Source organism: Procambarus clarkii, chromosome 17, assembly GCF_040958095.1.
Source record: "Procambarus clarkii isolate CNS0578487 chromosome 17, FALCON_Pclarkii_2.0, whole genome shotgun sequence".
Lineage (NCBI taxonomy): Eukaryota > Metazoa > Arthropoda > Malacostraca > Decapoda > Cambaridae > Procambarus > Procambarus clarkii.
The window spans coordinates 42,079,087-42,102,798 of record NC_091166.1 but is presented as its reverse complement, the minus strand read 5'-3'; the positions used below and the strand labels follow the sequence as shown (position 1 = coordinate 42,102,798).

Sequence of the window (23,712 nt, the reverse complement as noted above, 5' to 3'; positions counted from 1 at the left end):
AATCGGATACTTTTGATATCGTTCGCCTTATGCGTTTTTGTTCTCGTATTGGCATTCTTGGTGATATTTAGCGCCCTCTGATTATTTCGCACTTTGATGGTGCTACATAGCCTTCTCGGTTTGGTGCCTTCTTTTGATTACCTTACCTTACCTTACCTTGAACTCCAAGATTGGTCCCACTAGGCCGGAGCTCTGCCTTTGCAACCCATCTTCATAAGGTCAGTGGATATGAAATGTGCAACCAAATGTCTACAGTTTAGCATTAATTTAAATGTAAGTGTATTCAGATACTGACATGCAAAACTAATGTTTAGATGATAGATTTACTTTCTGGGCACAACCTTTTGACTACCGTGATGTGTAATGTGATGATAGTGTGCAATAGTGAAAATGGTTACAGTGATGGGGGGGATATTGGGAGAGTATGTGTGGGGTGGAGATGGAGAGGGCTGTGTGGGGGGAAAAGACCAAGAGATTGGGTGTGGGCAGGGATGGGGAGGATGTGTATATTTTTGCAGTAATCAAGAATGTGTAGAGAAAATGGTTAGTGATGTGGTGAGAGGGGAAGGTGTGGTGTAGGTTTTTTCAGAGGGTGTGTGTTTGGGGAAGATCAGGTGTGTGTATATGGGTGGAGACTGGGTGCATATATGGACAGAGATGGGGGAGGTTGTGTGGGGAAAATGAAGAGGTTGTCTGTGAGGGAGTATGGGGAGGGTGTGGGGTTGGGGGGGGGGTAGGAAGACACCTGGAAAGGTATGTATGGGGGTATAAATGCTGAGGGTGTGTGGGAAGCAACAGGGAAACTGTGTTGGAGGACATAGTGCGGGGATGGGGGAAAGATGGGGACGATGTGTGTGTGAGAGGCCTGAACATGACCCAGGCACTGCCAGATGCCCCAACACTTATTCTATAAACAAATATATATATATAGAAAATCATTTATTAGCAGAAATATACATAGGTTATATTCAAGTGTTAATTATTTACAAGCCCACTAAGTATGCTTAGTGTTCTGGGCAAACCTTAAAAATAATCTTGGCAAAGATTTAAGGAAATAAGATTATTTTAATGATTATGCAGAGATGATTGAAGGATGATACTATAACTTTAAAATTCTATCAAATCTATCTTGTACACATATGAACAGTTAATATGGCTGGGTGGTAGTATCCTACCCCTGCTTATTCTAACTTTCTAGAAGATTATATTTACATGCTTACATTCAGGTTCAGGGATTTACTGTCCAGTGTATATAACAGCATTTATAACTAATCAACTTAACTATAAAAATTGAAATTGAAATAAAAAAAAAATACATATCCTTGATGTCTTACAAATTTTTGTGTAAATACTGAAATGGAAAATGTTATTTAAGGTGTCAACTGAATTCATATTTTCATTTACAATGCACCAATTGTCTTCACATTTCCAGAACTATAGAGATACTAGTCTTCAGTTATATCCAAAATGATTTCCTATTGTTGTGGACACGAAGCCATTAGACTTATTGAGGTTACCTTCCCGAGAATGCAACCCACAAGTGTCAACTCTGTGGACTGAGGCATCAGATTTAAAGAAGTCTGCCCAAAAAGTATAACCCTGCTTGGAAATTAAACTCTGGTCTAATCTGTTGTGAGCCGACTGCCCTATTACATTAGTTAAATGACTAAGGGGGTCTTCATAGCTTTATATTTAAGAAAAGGTAAAATTTGATTTTAGTAGCAGTGGATGGTGTGCATATCCCTTGGACATTTATGCTAAGACTCGCTATGCAGTACTGTACACTCATAACTAGCCTACACCAAGTGCTCTTGCACTGGGTTAGCAATGCATTTTCCTTCACAATGGAAAATATTGATCAAACTTCCACTTTGGTGGTCTATCAGGTTGTTTGCTATTGCTGAGCTCACCAGTACATTTTTTGCTCCATTTAAAAATGTACCAAACTGTTGATTGACACTTGCTTTTTTGGCAATATGTCTGATATATTTAGAATTTCCATCATCATGATGGCATGTTTTACTGGCATTGACACTTTAGTCCGAATACTCAGAGACAACGACAACAAATTCAAAGTGCATATAACACACCTAAAATCAACTCTAGATCTTTTGTTACTTCTACTTTGCACTAACAATGAAACACACAACTAGCTAAGAAATGGCTGAGCAGGAAGATATCCAATAGCTTTTGGTTCCCCAAAATGGAAGATTGATTGTTTTTATTTAAACAGTATTAAATGTAATGAGACTAAAATTTCTGGATGAGCCCTGGTGGCTTCCTGAAGCTGCTATCTGATAGTGTCATGCTACTAGATCCCATTAGTCACGGAGTTCTAGTCTATTAGTTCTATTAGTCGTGGAACCAACACTCGCTACCATCAGAATAGAACTAAGGGTGGAGCAACCAACCAACCATGGGCAGTTGTATGGAGCCAAAACACAGGTGCTGCATCCAAAGGCAGCCCATTACACTAGCAAGCTACTTCGACATTTGTATTTTGCATATGGCTTGCTTTCTAATTTCAGCAGATTTTATAATAAAGCCTTGCAAAATAAAAAATAAAAATCGATATACATTTGTCGAAATACCAAAATTTATTAATTCTAAGATTCCGTGGATGCTGTACTGAGACCCCAAGACAGATAATCTTTGCTTGTAGCTGCCACATATTCATCTACCAGCTGCTGTACAACTTCACGAGAGGAATCCAACTCGTCCAAATTTTCTGCAAATATGTTTTCTTTTCTGAACTGCTCCAAGAAAGCCTCTCTCTTCCGTAGTTTGTCATATTGTTGTAGAGTTCGCTGGAACAGCTGAAAATTTAATATAGAGAATAATATAGAGCACCTTCATTTTTATGGCATATCATATTTCTAAAAGCATGCAAGATTAGATATGTCAGATTTCCCAAACAAGAAAAAAACCAGCATTGAATGTAATGAACTGCCTCTTTCTGGTAGAGCCCTGATGACTACTTGAAGCCATCTGGCCGAGATGGCTCCCCACTATTGGGTCACATCAGTTGCAGGAGTCCTGTTTGGCCTACCAGGAAGCAGAGCCACAACCTGGCTTCCTCGCAGAGCTGGAGAGTGTGTGGAACTATTATCGTCACCTTCATAGTCCCAAAACACAATATCCATCAAAAGAATGACAGACAGTAGCAGCCCAAACAACACAAGCGGCAACACCCGAAAGAAAGAAAAAATAAGAGGCAGGCAAAATGGTTAACCCTGGTACTGCACACCCTCTACATGGAACCCTCCTATGATATGCATGAAGAAAATAAAAAAAAAAGTTAATATTGTTGAAATGCATTCCTTTATCATAGGAAATGAAAAATATAAATTGTATATGACTGACTTTGACACCACTGAAGTTTAGCAATTATGGGCGTTGAGCGAGTACTCACTCGGCAACACTTTCCATATGGGTTGTATGTATGGCAGGATTTACATCAAATATAATTTTTATATAATTACAGTATTCCAATGTTTTTTTTTTTTTTTTTGCTGGATTATTACTCAGAAGTGTGTAATTTGATAAATTTTTATAGTAAAATGTGTGGAACATCAGTATGCTCAAAAATATTTTGTGCATATTAGTAACGGTACTATATTATGTTCTTAAACCAATGAAACGGTGATTTTGCTGTTATTACACTTTATACACACACGTTATATAACTACCTACATTTTTATGCACAATTATGAACCACTAAATTATTTAGTGTAATAAACTTAGAAGTTGTATTGCAAGGTAATAATCTTAGGACAGGTTATCAGAGTTCAGCCTAGTCTGACAGCTCAGTGGACAGTGCTTGGGATTCATAGTGCTACGGTTCCGGGTTTGATCCCCGGCGGAGGCGGAAACAAATGGGCAGTTTCTTTCTCCCTGATGCACCTGTTCACCTAGCAGTAAATAGGTACCTTTAGAGTTAGACAGCTGCTATGAGCTGCTTCCTGGGGATGTATAACAAATCGGAGGCCTGGTCGAGGACCAGGGGACGCTATGCCCCGAAATCATTTCAAGATAACCTCAAGAAGAGAGTCTTGCATTGTTTACATAAACTTATAACAACATGCATTGAATATATCATATTTTCTTTGTATTGTAATGTTTTTTACCATGATTTTCTCAAGTGTAATGATGCATTGAACTGTCAATAATATTTACATTACGGATCATATAGAATATTGGTACGCGCAGATATACTGTACAGTATTCATGTCAAGACCTAATTTGAGTTAAAATATATTCCTTGCACAATAAAACATACAGTTTTAGCTGTTATTGCACTATAGACACATCCTATCAATCTATTAACATTTTTATGCACCATAATGAACCAATAAGCAGTTCTAATGAAATGAAAACACAGCAGAGAGCTACAAAATATGAGCAGATGATGCCAGCAAACTTCACCTGATGCAAGTAATCGCTTCCAATATACTACATATATCGCAAACATTCCCCCCCCCCCCCACACACACACAACTGCTATTATCACATTCCTGTCACTAAATCCTGAATATGAATCAATTTCCACAAGGTTATTTTTTAAAGGAGCATGAGGTTTCATGATGGGTAGATGCATGAAACGGTTGCCGAGTACTCTGGCTGTTGGCCTCACGTTGTGAACATCATAATTAGCATGTAGATGAGTCACAATAACGTGGCTGAAGATATGACAAACCACACATCAGAAAATAATGAAACGTCGATGTTTCTTCATGCTTTCCGTCATGTTAGGGACTCTTAAATCCTATAGATTGGTCTTTATTTAAAATAATCTTTCCTGCTTCTACAGAGATGCCATCTCTGATACATAACATGCCCAACATGAATCTTAGCCCTGACTTTCTTGCTGTTGACTCTTCACTTTTTAGTGTTAAACACTCTTGCCTTCTTAACGAACATAATCTGACTTAAGATAACAACTCTACTTACTTAAAACGTGATCTGGCAAACTTTCCAGAATGTACACTCACATGTGAAGCAAATATTAAAAGAAAAAACAGTACACAAGCAAATGACCCCCACAAGGACAAAAGTACAAAGCATGCCCAGCATTTGGCTGAGAAGCAGTGGGACCTATTGCAAAAGATTGGCTCAGGAAACACTTGTAGAGTGCTCCCGAGTCAATCTTTTGCCGCAGGACTGGTCATTGAAGATAGCTGTGACCCCTGGGCTCTGGGCTGCCTGGTGGTGACTATTAGCTATATTTTCAAGTGATTCTTTCATTTCATCTGAATAGTTTGCAGTCATTTGGCTGTTTTGATGCATCATTTTCTATGAATCTTGCAGCTGTGTGTAAAGCTTTGCTGACTTTCTGCTGGATGCTTTTCCAGCAAGGGTGACAATAATAGTTCCCTGTTTCTGTGCCTCTGTTAGGTGGGCCAGGTTCTGGCTCTAGTCCCTGGTAGGCAAAATGGGACTCCTGCAACTGAAGTGACTCGTAGGTGGGGAACCATCTCGGAGAGTTAGCTTCAGGGAGCCACAGACACACTCCTCCCAGAAACTCTTAAGAGTTTACATAGATGGAAGCTAGTTTTCCAGATAAGGCAAAATTATATTTTATATTTTTAGTATAAATCATTAAAAATGCAATTGTGTACAGTATTTAGATATACTGTACTGTATAAACATGCATTATAAAATCTATATATACATATATAAAACATATGATTGGGAAGTTTTAACAATGTCAAATCTGTCCATATTTCTTCATGTATGGTAAAAATAGTATAGCAAATCTGTAAACATTTTATAGCAGCAAATTTTTCCAGCATCCATAAGTTTCTGTAATACTGACAGCTAGATTTACAAGGTCATGTTGTACATAGCTTCTTTACTTAACATAATATTAATGTTTCATCCAAAATTCCTAATGTAAATATATAATTAACTACCATTTGGAATTGGGGAAAGCCGCTGAAAAGGTAATACATGTTTCTAATTAGAGGTAACTACAGGAAAAAAAACTATGCTATTAATGGTTGATACTGTAGCATAAAGAATACTTACAGAGGAAATGTTTGTGTGGTTTGCCAGCATTAGCCCAGATACTCTGTGTGCAGACTGGATGTATGGAGATTTCTTTGACAGAGCAACCTGGATAGAAGCAGGTCCCCATGGGATGAACTGTGCCATTTTTCTTTCCCTTATACGTTGCAAAGATTTGTGCACTTGTGTTGGATCCACTTCACCCTGAAAAATATTTTTCACAGAAACATGAACAAAATACTGTATGTCTCCAGAATTATAAGTGCTAGTACAGTACAGTTATAATAAAATACAAATTTGGCACTACTGTACATTATTTAATTTGGACTTTAGATTTTGTGAAATGCATCATTGATGTGTGCCCTATCCTTTTTAATCAATTTAATTGATAACCATCTGTCTTTAGTTATCATGGTTATAATGAGTACCAATTTAAGAATAATATCAGTTACACCTGTTGACTGGAATGCCAGTCTTCCCCAAAGCACCAGAAAAATGAAGTGTAATAATATAAAAGCCAAATAACACATTTGTATATGAAAATGAAAACACAAAGTAGTTTTTCAATCTATTCTTCTTTTACAGTACTAAATAAACAAAATTAAATATTTGTTTGCTGTACTTACCCATTTTAAATATTTTAAATATTCAACTTTACTAAAATCTTTTGTTTGATGCTTTACCTGAATGATATTAAGAATGGAGATGAAACAATGTTGTGTATTGCGGTCCAGAGCGGTTGACACCATCATATTTTTAGGCTGCAGAAGACGGCGCATCACATCTAGTACAGTTGTCTTTCTCACAGATGCAACCTGGGATAGAGGTTATGAAACATCAATATAAACATTAACATTAGTATGGAAAAGGCAAACTCAGAATGGACATCAATTGGCAATTTTATTTTAACTAATTTACTTAACGTACTGTATAGTCAAAAGAATTTATGAATTTTAATTTATTCCAGACTAAATTGGTACTGTGTATCTATACAGGACAAATATAACCGACTGTATAACTCATAGTAAAACATGGGTCAGTTTATCATTCCATATTTTCTTATTGCTGTTTACAACCAACCAACTTTCGTGCTACTACTATGTTATTTTTCCATGACCAATCATATTTTAAATTTTGTTTCTGTTTACAACTATTTTGCACACATTAATCCAAAGATTAGCACAAGTGGTATTAGCTGTTACGTTGGCAACACACTGTCATGGTATGTAGATATGCTATTCTAAGGTAAGAATCATATCAGTCAAGTACCCAGGAAGGCATTTAGCTTAGCCATTGTCTTCTGTAAGACAAATTAACAGGACATAGTCCAACTTAGATGATGTCCCCTATTCTTGCTAACATAGAATCAAAGTACTGCAAAAAATATTCCTCTCGGTTAGATGCAGGTCCCCTGTGTCCTGCCCAATATGCCCTCATCTTTACACAGGTAGTGTTTCCCTGTGCATCTTTTCCTTGAATATTAGAGACTTGCCTGCCCTCTCCCCTCCTCCTCCCTTGCACTCTCCACTCTTGCTCATCCTGTGCTCCCTGCCTTCCACTCACATGCCCATGCTCTGTGTGCAACTGTGTTCCCCACCATGCCCATGTGGCCCCAACATGCCTACACGTTCCTCGCAAAGCTCATAAAATAAATGCATAAAGCGCTACGCATTTATTTTACAGTCTTTGGATGTAATCAACCCTACGCATTTGTTACATCCAAACAATCTAACGACACTATTAAATTATCCTATTATCGGTGTATTTGGTGTCTACTTTGAAATGCTTGATATTAACATGTGCTCCTGGCCTCCTGGATAGTAACCTAATCCAAGTTTTCATTGACAATATTTCCTTTTCTTCACTATATATTTCTAAGCTATTATAAAACCAATAGTTCACAAGATTAAGATTTTTTGGAATACAGTATAACACTTCCTTGCTTATTTTGTGTGCTCTTAATTTAATAAGTGGTGATCTAGTTAGTTTATACCTACCCTGAAGTAAATTTTATAAAAAAAAATTTGGATTAAGAGATATTATATGCTTACATAAACATTCATTAGAAATATATATGCTGTACATATTTACATTAAAAAAGAAATTTAAGAAACAAAATGGGAATTTGGCCAATTATAAAAAGTATGCAGCTATTATAAGCTTATGACATTTGAAAACAATAGTTTTCCTTTCATATAATACAACTACTACTACTACAGTACTGCTCTCTCCATAGACAGCAAAGATTCAAGTGTCATTTACAGTTATTAGCTAACAAAACAGCTTAATATTAAGCACAAATAAGAATATTTGCAGTGAAAAATCGTATCGATATGTAAATACTAGATGTGCATAATGAAATATACAGTACTTTTAATAGTTTTATCATCAAGATTAAGATAATAAATGTTAATATTAATATTAGAAATAATATTAATTAGATGGTTAGTCACATTGAATAATGGTCAAGAAGAGTAGATTAACAAATCTGATGGAAGGAGGAGAGGAAGGTGTAGGACAAAGTACGTGAGGAAGCAGAACTAAGAATATATACACTTGGTTGTATGAAGCAGTAAGGAGCTCCTGTAGATGTACAGTACTGTATTGCAAAAGATTGACAATATTGAATTTACATGATGAGATGCAGTACAGAACTTAGTGTGACAAATGTACATCTTTATGTATTTCTATATTGCTCTCATTTTTTCTGCACTGATGCCTTCCTACCCCATGCGAGTGGGAAACAGGTAGCAATGATCAATATGTAAATAAAACATACCTCTTGATCAGTTGTGAGGGGTGTATAGCCTGTCATTAGGAAGTGAAGTCTTGGAGTTGGAATAAGCGGGGCGATAAGCCCTATAAGATCATTATTCATGTACGATGGATACCTGTAATGAGATTTGTTAATACAAATATATTATTCAATTTGTTCTATAATACAAGATTATAAATTGTTAAATTACCATACTAATTCTAAATTTCTTGCTAATAACTAGGTTTATTTATACTATTCTAAACAAGACAAAAGATGCTTAAATGCAAAAGATATTCTCCCTTCACACTCTGCACCAACTTCTTATTTTACATAAGTAATATACTACACATTTCAATATTATGTGCAGCTACAACTAGGAATATGGAAATTTTACTCACTGACTTGCCCCAAAAGCTCTTAAATCTAAAATACTTGAGCCTTCTTATTAATAACTGCTTTGCTTCATTAGCCACTGTACTACCAGGACACATTAGGGTTCCAGTAAAACATTCGACACACAACTGAGAATGCCAGGTTAGAGTCCCAGCGGGACAGATATAGTTGGGCACATTTCCTTTCACCTAATGCACCTATTCCCCTAGCAGTATGTAGGTACTCAGGAGTTAGTCATCTTGTTGTAGGGTTGCATCCTAGGCAGGGTAATTAGGTCTTGAGCAGTAATTAAGTCTTGGGGGGGGGGGGGGGGGAACCTTTATAAAAAGCCAAACATGTATGAATACATTCTGGCTTCCTGTCCCCCCAATTATCCCAAGCTTCATAATCATAATGGCTTCCAATGACACATTATCACAGTACTGTTCTATGAAACTAGTCGAACTAGAAATAACAACACAGACAAGCGCATACAAATTCAAATTCCTATAATTAGCCCATTTCATGATTTCATTTATAATTTTACTAATTTTAATAACTCAAAACCTACAAATATTTGTTTTCAATACTCTTAATAACTCAGGTTTATCATTACTAATTAACAAGTGCTCACATTATTACCATTGTTATTACAAAAATATGAAGACATGCAATTATAGCATCCTAAGCAGTGAAATATGACAAAGATGCATATTGAGAAATAATTCTACATCCAGTTATTATAGGCAAAGCAATATATCTCATACTGTATCACTTACATGAAGTTGCAACTAAAATTTGCAATAAAATGCTTAAGAGCTATTGCTATCCAGGCCATACAATGGATAAATATTACATCTACCAATCTTATTTTCACACAGGATAAACAGTCACCTATTTACAAATTTTGAGATGAACAACAAAGACTAACCTTAATGTTGCTGTGGAGACAGACATTATGTTTGACACAAGGGAATTGATCTGGGAAAATGAAGGGTTGGAAAGATGAAGACGATCAGTGGCAATGCGGTTTAATGCAGTGTTGTCGAGCACAACAACACAATCTGCACTCTGTGTGAGGCGCTTCAATGTCAATAGGGAGTTATAAGGCTGCACCACCACATCACTGATAAAAAAATACAAAAATTAATTACTTGTAAATCTGCTATTTGGGCAAGATTAATAATATTCTCACAGGTAATACCCTGTATACACGTACAAGATCTCATATTGTTCGGTTCTCATACTAAAATAATACAAATTCTTTTAGCACTAAAATTAGTGTTTACATTACCGACAGTGCAAAGCAAGTATGCAGTGAAGCAGCAGGTGTTTGGTAAAATACTGTAAAATATTTAATGACAATACCTTTACATCAAATTCATGGACAAATTCGATTACATAGGCAATGCATTTTGTTACTCCAAGGGGTAAATGTTAAATCACAATTTAAATATATATACAAACTGCAAAATAATCTTTTATCATAGAAGTGGAACAAGCAGTTAAGGTAGACTTGATTATCCTGATCAAACAATTCATAGACCTGTAACATGTATGACAATTACAATATATTAGCACAAATCACATACAAACCTGATTTCATCTTGGTTTGGAAAGACTGAATAGGTCTGCACCAATTTCTTTGGGAACCGATCATTCAGTCTCTCAAGAATGTAGGAGCCTAATCCTGACCCTGTTCCTCCGGCAATACTGTGGCAAAGTACAAATCCCTCAAGGCTATCAGAGCCATCAGCTTCACGATCAATGATGTCAAAAACTTCTTCATATATACGTTCACCCTGGCTGTAACCTGCAGCCCAATTATTTCCAGCTCCTCCACCTTGTTTTGACATGTAGATATTCTCTGGGTTATATAGCTGTAAACAATAAAATTTGTAAATAATTGTTTTGCAATTTATTGTCAAATAACAGAACATTAACAGTATACAGTACAACATATTTCAGTGGACAAAAGCCAGCATTGAATATAATGAAATGCCTCTTATTACTGAGCATCAGTGAAAATAAAAAAATATTGGAAAGTTGTCACATAACTTTATTTTCATGTGCGTAGGTTGGGTTATTTATTTTCATCCAAGTAATTGCAATTTATTCTCCAATTACTTTAGTAATATTAAAGGATAAAACAAATAATTATTGCAGCCATTATACTTTGATATTAACATAATATACACAACATATTTTGTTTTAGTTAATTATATGAGCATTAAGGTAAAAATCTTTCATGCTGTTCTGACCTTAGCGTATGGCGAGTTCATGATAGAGTGGATGACACGAGGCTCTAAGTCGAGCAGCACTGAGCGAGGAATATAATGGTCATCATCTGCTTGGTAGAAGAAGACATCTTTACGGTCAGTGCCATCTGTAGCAAAATCTTCCAGTCTTCCTTCCGGGGAGAGTCCATGTTCACTGCAGAGTTTCTTCCAAAACTCAAATCCAACTGAAAATTATTGTAGGGTATAGTAAAAAAATCTAAATCATATAACTTATCATCATCTCTCTCATTTCCCACTTTCATGGGGGAGGAGGGGACATGAATAAATCAAAAAGAGAAATACAAGATTTATATATAATTCATATAACTAGACAAAACAGAAAATATGTCCCTAAAGTTGCAATTTAAAATGTGAAATGTGCAATCAGACTAATTTCACTAACATTTTTTACCATTTCATGTAGAATTCAACCACTGCCATCTTGCAAACTCACTTGCCATTTCTACATATTTTGTTGGCCTTTCTCCTACCCTCAAATTAACTCAAATACCCTATCTATTATTCATTCGTAAAATATTCAAAATACTGTAATTTCTAAACCCTGTTAAGAATGGAGAAAAGAACCAACATAGAGATCTATTTCTATTTCTGATCTATTTCTGTATTTCTGTCAACAATCGGCAATTTGGATACCTGATGTCAGCCTATTGTTGAGACAGGACCATTTATTCATGTTAAGCTAGGTAATGACCATTAAGCAAAAATAGTTAGATGTGGAAGTAATACTGTACTCGTATATCTCATATACAGAGGGTCCCGGTAGTACAGTCGGATTCATCCTAGACTCACAATCAAGAATTACGGGTTCGAATCACGAATAAAATGTGATAATTATGCAAGTGACAAACATCCTTGTATGAGCTAGTTTGTATACTGTCTTTAGAAGTGTTGCTAGAGAACAGAATGGAAGGGAAGCTAATGTATGAGCCTCCAAAAGAAATGTGAGAGCCTGCCATTCTGTTGTGAATCAGAACACTCTGGCACTTGGTGGATGAAAGTTATACATATACTGTATAACTTTAGCTTATGAAATAAGGATTAATATTTTTACGTCCAGCAGTTGTTAAATTAAATGTTCAGTAATAGGGTGAAGTATGTTTGTCTTTTAAGTTATTAATGTACTGTATATATTTACTGGGGCATAGCGCATTAGCCTATGATGTGTACATGTTTGTTTACTTGATTGTAAATGTTACACTTTAAACATCTTTCATTTCTTCTCCCATCATACTTTTCACTATGGCGGTTCTAGGCCTATATTCCCTAAACACTTCTTAATATGAGAAAATCTGTAGAGCCATGATGAAGATTCGAACCTATGCAGTGTTCGAATACTTTGTTCATGCTAAGGTTCAAATTCTCATCATGGCATAATTATATTAATTAGTTGGAACACAACCAACTGAACTCAAGTTAGTCCCAGGCAAAGGGGAGACATTTCCTTACACCTGATGCCCCCTGTACATTTTGAAATAAATAGGTCCATGGGAACCTCAATATCAGGCTTCCTATCCCTGACAACTGGGAAAGCATTTTATACACTCCAGGGGCCCTAAAGTCTCCAAATGGCAATGAAGTACATACAGCATTAACATTCATAAATAGCAACCAAACTACACCAAACCCTAACCCAGCCAAACCTAGAACCCCCAACCACCACCAAACACCAAATTTCAACTAAATATGTACCTCATTTAGGTGTGGTTATGAAATCCTTCGTCCTCAAACAGATACAATTTACATGGTACACAAGTGTGTTTGCCAAAGGATTTTAAACAAGCCTTACCCAAACCTAACCTACTCTAACAAACCTAACACAGCCTAAGCTAGTACATCCTATTCGTGTGATATATGTATGGTTTTAACAAGCTGAAAACAAGCTTTATCGAACCGACTTGTGTAAGATTTGACAATAATCTCCCAAATAAACCACGTTATTTCCGTTACCCACGGAAATAAATGTTTCATTAAACCATATATTTCCAATGTATAAAAATTGATTTAAATGCCTGATGAACCATTATAAAAATGCGTGGCATGTAAGGGATGGAAAAGGGGGGTAAAATCAAATCAAATACGGTACGCACACTCCACTCAATGCACAAACATTCCATAACATACACTCCTGCATTCCCTAATACAGTAAAATACACCTTGATTGCCATCACAACTCACTCTGATTGCCACACTGGCCCAGCTGTAGAGTAATAATCTCGCAGGGCATGATTACATGTGTAGGACGCTGCCGCCACCTTTGTTGACTGACTTCACGTTCAAAAGTGACCGTCAACAGCGTTGCCAGATACAAAGCGAGCTGACGGTCAAAAAGTAGCGACTTTGTAATAAGAGTAGCCCAATTTTTTGTTGAGTGACTGATACGGGTTTCAAAGTAATATATTTTGATATATAGAGTACACTACATGATGTTAATTGTTTTCTTCATATTATTTCTGCACACACACATACAAAAAAAGAAACCCGGATTTCAAGCAAACTTATAAACATAGTTCACACATATAAACGGAGCTCTACAAATCAAGGGACCCAGAATGTGGAATGACCTTCCCAACCATGTTAAAGACTATACCTCTCTCAACCAGTTTAAGATAAAAACTAAGCACTACCTAATAAATTCCCTGTAACCTACCTTACCCCTATATTGTCAACCCATGTCTGTTTTTTTAAACAACGCTGTTTGTCGACCTAATTGTATTTGTGCTGCTTTTTCTGCCATGTTCCCCTCTTTTTTTTATTTTTATTTGTTCTCAACACACTTTATACTTTAATCTCAATTAGTATTAAGTTTTAATCTTTAATGTTTTTGCTGCCCGAAACGCTTTGCGTAATAGTGGATTTAGGCATTGTGCGTACAAGCTCTATCTATAAATCTATCAATTTTTATATAACCTCTTGTATGTATTTTACCTGAATAAACATTTATTTATTTATTATTTATTATAGAGCCTTAGCAAACAAACCTGGAGCACTAGTACACAAAGAACCGCTGAAGCACAACCATGCACGAACCGAAGCCTGACCATGCACAACCCACAGCCTAAGTGACTCCCCCGGAGCCCGACCAGTTATTTAACCGGAGCCCGACCAGTTGTGAAACCAGACCCCGTCCAGTTGTCTAACCTTAAGCCTAGCAAGTATACATCTCATCCAACCCCCACAAAGCTAAACAGTCCCAGAGCACAACCAAGCTCCATTCCTAGCTCGACCAAACAAAAATCTCATTAGCCCTACCTAAAATCCTCCACTTGCCCTAGACACCAACTATTGACACATAACAAACAATTGAACTATATACAAAAAAAGAAACCTGGATTTCTAGCAAACATATAAACATAGAGCCTTAACAAACAAACTTGGAGCACTAGTACACAAACAACCGCTGAAGCACAACCATGCACGAACAGAAGCCTGACCATGCACAACCCACAGCCTAAGTGACACCCCCGGAGCCCGACCAGTTAATTAACCGGAGCCCGACCAGTTATTTAACCGGAGCCCAACCAGTTATTTAACCGGAGCCCGACCAGTTGTGTAACCAGACCCCGTCCCGTTGTCTAACCTTAAGCCTAGCAAGTATATATCTCATCCAACCCCCACAAAGCTAAACAGTCCCAGAGCACAACCAAGCTCCATTCCTAGCTCGACCAAACAAAAATCTCATTAGCCCTACCTAAAATCCTCCACTTGCCCTAGACACCAACTATTGACCCATAGCAAACAATTGAACTATATACAAAAAAAAGAAACCTAGATTTCTAGCAAACATATAAACATAGAGCCTTAGCAAACAAACCTGGAGCACTAGTACACAAACAACCGCTGAAGCACAACTATGCACGAACCGAAGCCTGACCATGCACAACCCACAGCCTAAGTGACACCCCCGGAGCCCGACCAGTTATTTAACCGGAGCCCGACCAGTTATGTAACCGGAGCCCGACCAGTTATTTAACCGGAGCCCGACCAGTTGTGTAACCGAAGCTCGACCAGTTGTGTAACCAGACCCCGTCCAGTTGTCTAACCTTAAATTGTCAGTCTATGGCTGCTATCGCGGGGTGCTTGTTTGTGTTGCATCTGACTATAAATAAGCATCATTGAGTTGCCTAACATTAATAGCCCAAATTAGCTCAACTTGCTTTTAAATTAGCCCAAAAAGTAGCAAGTAGCAAAATTAAAAATTTGGGAGCGCGGGGCTCTCAAAAGTAGCCCAATTCGCTACTTGTAGCCCAATCTGGCAACCCTGAGTCCGTCAAAACAAACTCCTACGTCACTGTGACGTCACACTGCTAGGCCTCGGAATACATCATTTTGGTAGAAAATGTATATGTTTATCTCTCAGAATGTTTGGTAATATGTTTGTTTGTGATGTATGTATATGTATATATTAACACGATGTACTGAACGGGGTGAGAATAGCTTGAGCTACCTCATCCCTTTGTGTGTATTTTAACTCAATAAACTTATTTCAGTTTCAATTTCAATTTCATTTTGGTGTTTCATTGGCTTGTCCAGTGTATGTTTTGTCGAGTGAAATGCCATAGTTTAATATATAATTCTGTTTTACTGTATTAATGTTCTGAACCATAATGGAAACTGACAAACTATGGGATGGGTTAACCCAAGTATCGCGTTTCCATAAGGGTCGCCCATGTTGGAAAAGACGAACGCCGAAAGAAAATATTGTTGAAAACATCTTGATAACTTATTAAGCCAAAATTATTTATTAGTCAGAAGAAAGACAGAAACGCGATCTATATGTAAAACTTCTACCAGACAAATATTTTAAGTAAAACCGAAGATTTTGTTTTATAAAAGTTATGTCAACTTGCATATATACAACCCCTCCCAGGAAATCCTCATTTACAAGGTCACAGCTTGCATACAAACAGCGGCACTCTATGCAGGCTGAAATAAATCAAAATTCCATATTGTACATACAAAAGAATATATTGGTACTTTCCACCAAATAGTAAGTACCATCATAAATCATGAATTAATGTATAAACACAATTTATACTTTAATCTAAGTTAGTATTAAGTTAGGCTTTAGGCATTGTATGTACTAGCTCTATCTATAAATCCATCAACTTTTGTATCTTAGCTTGTATGTATGTACTTTACCTGAATAAATATTTGTGTTTGTATTTGTAACATGAACAAAGGATTCGAACACTGCATAGGTTCGAATCCTCATCATGGCTCTACGGATTTTCTTATTTTAAGAAGTGTTTAGGGAATATAGGCCTAGAACAGCCATAGTGAAAAGTATGATGGGAGAAGAAGAAATGAAAGATATTTAAAGTGTAACATTTACAAACAAGTAAACTAACATGTACACATCACGGGTATTTCTGTTCCGCCTGGGATTCGAATCTAAGATTCGCGATTGTGAGTCTAAAACGAATCCAACTGTACTGCCGACATGGTTTGTAATGGCCGTTTATCGTTTAGCATTAAGCTCCAGTCTTCCGTAGGTTGTATTACTACGCTTAACTGGTAACACAAACTTATGTATTTAATATTAAAAAGACTACCATTTCGTGGGAAAATTTTGATATTTTTGGTTTGTCAGACCGTATATACACATGTACTGAGACACCAAAAATAGGAGTTCGTAATTGGTTAATCACTGAAAGTGCTTTCAATCATCTCTATTACTGAATTCCGTCCAACATTTGGCCACCTACTGTATTCCGTTACTACGAAACTGTATTCTACCACGCTGGCCATTATTGTGTCCCGTGCAGCAAGTATCTTATTGTGTTCCGTTCCCCTCTCGCCCATAACTGGGGCAGCAGGAACATGTACACCAGTAGATTGTCAGTTGAGAGGAAGGACCAAAGAGCCGAAGCTCAACCCCTGTCAGCACAATTAGGTGATTACAACTAGACGAGTACACACACACAAGCCCATGTTACTCAACACGTTGCTTTAGTTTTTGTTTTCCAAATAAAGCTTTCCTGAATACGGACACCAGCACATAATCAGTAATCTCCAGTGCTGCAAGCTGGCTTTCTTGGAACACTGTCAAGCAAACGTCCTTCACAGATAACAAATTGTTAAGTATATACAACTTGTATAATTTTGCAATACAGTATTTATGCAAGGTGCAATTATCGATACATGAACCCGACCACAGGCATGTATTCAACTATTGCAGGAGGTTGAGCATGAGAGAGAGAGAGAGAGAGGGAGGGAGAGAGAGGGGGGGGGAGCCTCCAGAGAGACATAGGAATAAAGAGCTCGACCACTACCCTCTTATCAATGTGTAACGTACGATTATGTTACGTTGTTGGGTTGCTTAGATACACAGTGTTTAGTGAGTTTCATATTTATTTAGTAGTCCTGGATACAGCAGTGTCGTAGACGTTGAGACGAAGCCTGGAGCAGAGCAGAGAGCTGAGTGTGGCCGGAGTCGCAGAGCTCTATGTGGGAGAGCGTTGTAGCTGGATAAGGTCGTAGTCTGCTGCCTGCTCTGTGTCGAAGCTGTAGCGTTTTGGGTCGATTAGAACTGCCTACACCGAGTACTACATTCTTGACTGGAGATTGTACTGGTTTGCTATTCTCAAATCGCTGGCTTATATACGGTTACTACACCTCACAGTAAGATAGGAGGGTGGAAAACCCGTTACCTGTAAATAGGGATAGGATTATAGCTTGTGTAATTAGTTATGCCATTAAGATGATGAGATAATAGAGCGAGTATAAGTTTACTCGCTACAAATGATAGGTAAGAGCTGGTAGGTTAAGAGCCGCCGTGGTGCGCTGGGAGAGTATTAATGACAGCTCTGCAAGATGTGGGCTGACTCACTCCTCAACACCTCCCACTGCCTCGGCAACGCACGTTGTTGTTGTTATAGATTCAGCTACTCGGAACAAGTTCCAAGTAGCACGGGCTATGGTGAGCCCGTAACTTACCTGGCACAGGAGCGGGGCAAGAAGCACGGGCTATGGTGAGCCTCGTGCCTCGGCAACGCACGCGCAGCCTGTTATTTACCTGATTTTACCTGAGGGCCACTGTCTCTCTAGTGGCCTGGACGGGAGCAGGAAACCGGCGGCTTGTCAAAGATCCTCAATTTTTCCTGAGGATTTTTTCCCAAGTAGATTGTGAACTGGAGTTATGGCTAGTGACTGGCAGTGGGTGGACAGTTCCTTGCTCAGTTGTCAGACAACTACATATAAGTACTTTTTGTAGAAGGGAATTATCAGGAGAAAGGGCCAAGCCATGAAGACTATAGTAGTAGGCAACCTTCAGTCTCGGAAGACTATGAAGTTGCGCTCTGGTTGTTCTCCAGGGCGCAAAGCCTGGGTAGGTCGATATAGAGGAGAAGCTGTTACCCATGCAGCAGGTCCCCCCTTCTCCATGTTGCTGAAATTTCCCAGTGGAAAGACAAATGCCAATACACATGGTTCCAGCAACGTCGCAGGAGCTGCCAGAACGAGGTCGAAATCGACAACGAACTGCCTTAGGGGCTCCAACTCCGGAGTTTTCCTCGAGATTGACTCCTGAAGCCTTTCCCAAAAGAAGGGTATTCCGCAAGGTAGCGGAGGTTTAGAATCAGGGTTTTCCTTCCCCTAGATGGGCTGCCTTCCCAGGCTAACGAGTTCCATCTACCCGGAGCAGCTGGTTTTAAGGCGCCAGAGGCACGCCCTCGCCCCTTCTCCTGTCAGTAAAAGCAGTTCAGCCGGACTTAAAGACTACGCCACGCGTGCAGGCCAGGAGTTAGACTTGGTTGTCAGAGGCTATTGGAGACGCACGTTGTTGTTGTTAAAGATTTAGCTACTCAGGACGAAGTGTCCATGTAGCACGGGCTATGGTGAGCCCATAACAAGGAGACGCACGCCGTACGAGCTTTTTATAGGTCATGGGAGCTCGTTCCCCATTACCACCCCCTGGCTATGACAACCCCTTGGAACCCATGAGGACTATATAGCACTGGGAAGGGATGAGGGTAAGGATTTGGGATGAGACAGGGGGAAGGAATGGTGCCCAACCACTTGGAGAGTCGGGGATTGAACGCTGACCTGCATGAAGCGAGACCGTCGCGCTCCTGTCCAACCCAAGTGGTTGGAACTTTGGAACTTTATATAGAGGTTGTTTTGAAATATGGCATCACTGTCTTATTATGTTGGGTGAAGATAATGGTGGTGAAGGTGGTGGTAGTGATGATGGGGCTGGTGGTGGTGGTGATGAAGATGACCTTCTGACTAGAGTGTAACGACCTGTGGTGCTAAGGAACGACTATCGATCAGCGCCAAGAAGCACTCACACATAAACACTTGCCTAGAGACTTGTCTCAGCTTTTCCTACATTGCTCTAATGTGGGTTTCGTGCTGGGACCGCTGGTTTTAATTGGTTTTAAAATATTAAATATTCAATATCCTGAAGAATTCCTTGTAGAGATTCCTGAAAGCCCTCCTCACTTCCGCCACCCTTGTGAATACCTCTTCACATTATCCTGCTCAGGTGCGCATTGGGTAAGATTCTCTGTTTAATGTGTTCTTTTGTTCCTATTGTGATGTTGACTTAAAGCTGTATGGCAACACTGGCTTCTTGCTCTTGTTGCCATTCGCATCTCCTGTCATTTGTTAATTTTTTTTTTTTTTTAGATATATACAAGAGTTGTTACATTCTTGTACAGCCACTAGTACGCGTAGCGTTTCGGGCAAGTCCTTAATCCTATGGTCCCTGGAATACGATTCCCCGCCGCGAAGAATCGCTAATTAACTAGCTGTGCTTAGAGGGGCCGTCACACACCTGTGCCAGGTGCGTACGACGGGCTCACCATAGCCCGTGCTGCTTGGAATTTTTTGTTCCGAGTTGCTGAATCTAAACCAACAACAGGGGCCGAGCTTCAGCTCCTGGGTCCTGTTTTCCAAGCATTGAGACCTAGCTAACTGTTGTTTGTTGTTTTAGATTTAGCTACTCAGAACGAAGTGTCCATGTAGCACGGGCTATGGTGAGCCCGTAAACTAGCTAACTGGGAATTTTATACATATATATATATATATAATATATATAATATAATATAATATAATATAATATAATATAATATAATATAAAATAGTGAGGGTACCATCTCTGGTGCAAGTGTAGGGACCCATAACCTCGGTCCTCTGTAATACATTTTACAAATACAATTTTATTAACATTGTGATTATTATTCATTTGATGGTGTTGAACTCTATTATACACTGGCCAGACCATTCTTGCAGTTTATCGAGGGAATATGCTGCTATATGTTATGATTCAATTACAATACGATTTTCTGGATATTTCCACCCATACATTGTTAATACACGCCCTCCGAGATCTGCGTATATCTTGTATTCCCAACAATATGTGCATGAAACTCATGTGACAGGAATATGCGAAATAATGTCAAAATACACTTCATTGATTACAAAATAAAACTAAAGATTATTTTAAGGTTTCAGCATGACTCATAGCTGGTATTTAATCGTGTGTCTGGTAGGCCTGCGCACGCGCCACACGTGAGACACGTTGCACCCTTCAAAATTAAAAGCATTTGAATATTGCACAGGTAAAAATCCGCCCAGTGAGAGCGATGACTGGCACAAAATGCTAAATATTTAAACCCTTTAAGCCTCAGGATAGGAGATTTTAAAGTACGAAAATGTACGGTTAATATTTTGTCTTTTCAACAGGTGTCCGCTGCAGCAAGATGGCCGATCTGGGCCGGCAGCGCTAGCTAGACCTTCCAGTAGCTGCCGCCAGACCTCCGTCAGACGCCGCAGGAACAAGTCAGAGATCTGTGCTGCCCGACCAGACCGCCTACTTCACTTATACAAGCCCCACCACCACCACCGTCATCATGCCTGATCCATGCTGTGAAGGTAAGATAAAGCCGACCTCCCTACGTTCTTGTCTAATATGCTGCCGCCGGCTTACGTAGATTCAGTTCTGGTGTGAATGAAGTTGTTTAGCCATGTACAAACACGATGTTGATTTTTATTGGTCTGGTAGACTTTTTATTTGCAATTTTCAACCATGTGCAAACTAGAATTTTCCGACCAGAACTTCCGCTATGATCTTGCTTCATGGACAATTCGGTCGATAACTCCAGCCTACGACTGTCTCGCGCGCGCTCTCTTCTCATCCTTCTTTTTCTCTTATTTCATTCCTTTTCTCTTCTCGTTTATTTCTTTCCTTTTATCTTCTCTTTTCTTTGTTTTCCATGTCCTCTTCGCTCTCTTTTTCTCCAATGACTTCACTTTTCCCTTTTCCTCTCCCACAAAGCTACAATCCCACTCTTCAGTTTCTCTCTTGTTAAGAGAATGGTCTGGACGGTAGAGCGACGGTCTCGCTTTATGCAGGTCGGTGTTCAATCCCCGACCGTCCAAGTGGTTGGGCACCATTCCCTTCCCCACGTCCCATCGCCAACCCTTATCCTGACTCCCTTCTAAGTGCTATATAGTTTTAATGACTTGGCGCTTTCTCTTCATAGTCCCTTCCTTTCTCGTTTTCTTTCTTTCTCTTCTCTCACTTCCTCCACCACCAGTCTGCACGATACGGACGCTTTAAAATTACAGCTTAGCCCTTTGAACGTGCTACCTGCCAAATATTACGTTCTCTCTTGACTCTTTTTAAGTAGTTTACTGCACTAATAAAAAGCAAACCATAGTACGCGATAATAAAAGTAGAATATGCAGATTCTTGAAACGGGTTGTAATTAAGAAATTAACAGGCTATCATACTGTTTAAATTTAAGCCTGGGAACAGATATTAGTTATTTGGTCATGTGTATCGATATGTATATATATTTGTGTGTGGGGTGTGCGTTGCCTGTTTTAGCGTTATCTTGAGATGATTTTGGGGCTTAGCGTCCCCGCGGCCCGGTCCTCGACCAGGCCTCCTTTTTGTTACACCCCCCAGGAAGCAGCCCGTAGCAGCTCTCTAACTCCCAGGTACCTATTTACTGCTAGGTAACAGGGGCATCAGGGTGAAAGAAACATTTTGCCCATTTGTCTCCACCTCCACCGGGGATCGGACCCGGAACCTCAGGACTAAGAATCCGAAGCGCTGTCCACTCAGCTGTCAGGCGCCGACCCAGGAAGTAACACATCAAATAACGGTTGCAGGGGGGGGGGGGGCTGAACAGATGTGTGATGACATCAGTGTCCGGTACCGTTCAGTGGCCGGGTGCGTGAATATAGTTACTCCGTAATTGCACTTGAATAACGGTATTTTCGCGGGCATGGGTTACATCTCCTGGACCACTTGCCGCTTAACTTTTGGTGTTTTGTCGGATCAAACGTCAGTTTAATAGCTTAGGCTCCTGTAGTGTCATTGTTAGCAGGCTGTTAACCTCTGTGCACCCAACAACAATTGTATTGGATTAGATAAATGACATCTATATTTAGTCTGGTTTAGGTAATTTATTATGCACCTCGTACCCATTCTAGATGTGGGCAGTAATGGATAGGTTACAGAGGTACACAATGGGCTGAAGAACTGAACCACATATTCAATTACAGAAGTAAGTTATAGTCTTGATAAACTAGTTAGACAGCATAATTATTGTATCAAGAATTGGGCTCGAGAAATAGTAGTCTATAAGCTCAACAACTTGTATGCGATGAGCTAATTTCATAATTACATTTACTTATCATGCACCCCAACCCCACCCAACCCATCAATAGGTTTCGATTATACTAATTAAAACTATTTAGATTTTATTTTAACTTTATTTCATTTAACTTTCAAGTTTGTATTACTCTTATGTTTCAGTTTAAAATTGGTTATGTACATAGCGAGGCTACGGGGAACTTTCATGGTATTTCCTCCTAACAGTTTGGCTTCCGTTTTTAAACATTTCATAGCAGATGATGAAATGTTTAATGTCCTAGATATATATAATTTTCTAGTAAAAGTACGGTATTTCAAGTGTTTATTTCGGAACTAACTTTAAGACGTATCAACCGCGGGATGGTTATTATGGTCACCACACTAATTTACTGACCAAGCAGACAGTTTATACTTAAACTATAACCAGTATTAAAGTAAACTGTGTTTGAAAGTGTTCCACTTTCGCAAATATTATTTGTTTCGATATGAGTATACCTTTCCGGGAATAGAAAACCTGCTATAACGGCATTTCGAAGTGTGACCCTACATGATTCTCCTCGAATTCAGAGTACAAGACTGGAACTGCTGGCTCGAACCCTTGGAGCCAGCAGCCCTTCTCGCGATGCAGCCCGACAACATCTCGATTTTGTACCATGAATGAAGGCAAT

General features: G+C 38.8%; 1 protein-coding gene and 1 long non-coding RNA gene across 10 annotated transcripts in view; one reads left to right on the top strand and one right to left on the bottom strand.

Moving 5' to 3' along the window:
* LOC123772424 (uncharacterized) overlaps positions 1-23,712 on the top strand; it is a 44,066-nt gene that overhangs the window by 18,872 nt on the left and 1,482 nt on the right. For 4 of the 9 annotated variants that reach the window (XR_011228900.1, XR_011228897.1, XR_011228902.1 and 1 more), the window contains one exon: positions 21,124-21,312. This is a non-coding gene — a long non-coding RNA (uncharacterized lncRNA). Of the gene's footprint in view, positions 1-17,497; positions 17,513-19,906; positions 19,933-20,206; positions 20,222-20,984; positions 21,000-21,123; positions 21,313-23,712 lie in introns of those variants that run through there. The other 5 variants (XR_006774652.2, XR_011228903.1, XR_011228901.1 and 2 more) reach the window with 5 other exon arrangements.
* LOC123772423 (tubulin gamma-1 chain) lies at positions 927-13,768 on the bottom strand. Its single transcript, XM_045765557.2, has 8 exons — positions 13,612-13,768; positions 11,398-11,600; positions 10,733-11,016; positions 10,068-10,262; positions 8,786-8,897; positions 6,690-6,821; positions 6,028-6,210; positions 927-2,816 (listed from the first exon to the last, which is right to left on the bottom strand). Exons 1-8 carry the CDS (start codon positions 13,658-13,660, stop codon positions 2,607-2,609), a joined length of 1,368 nt encoding a protein of 455 aa, XP_045621513.1. The 5' UTR covers positions 13,661-13,768; the 3' UTR covers positions 927-2,606.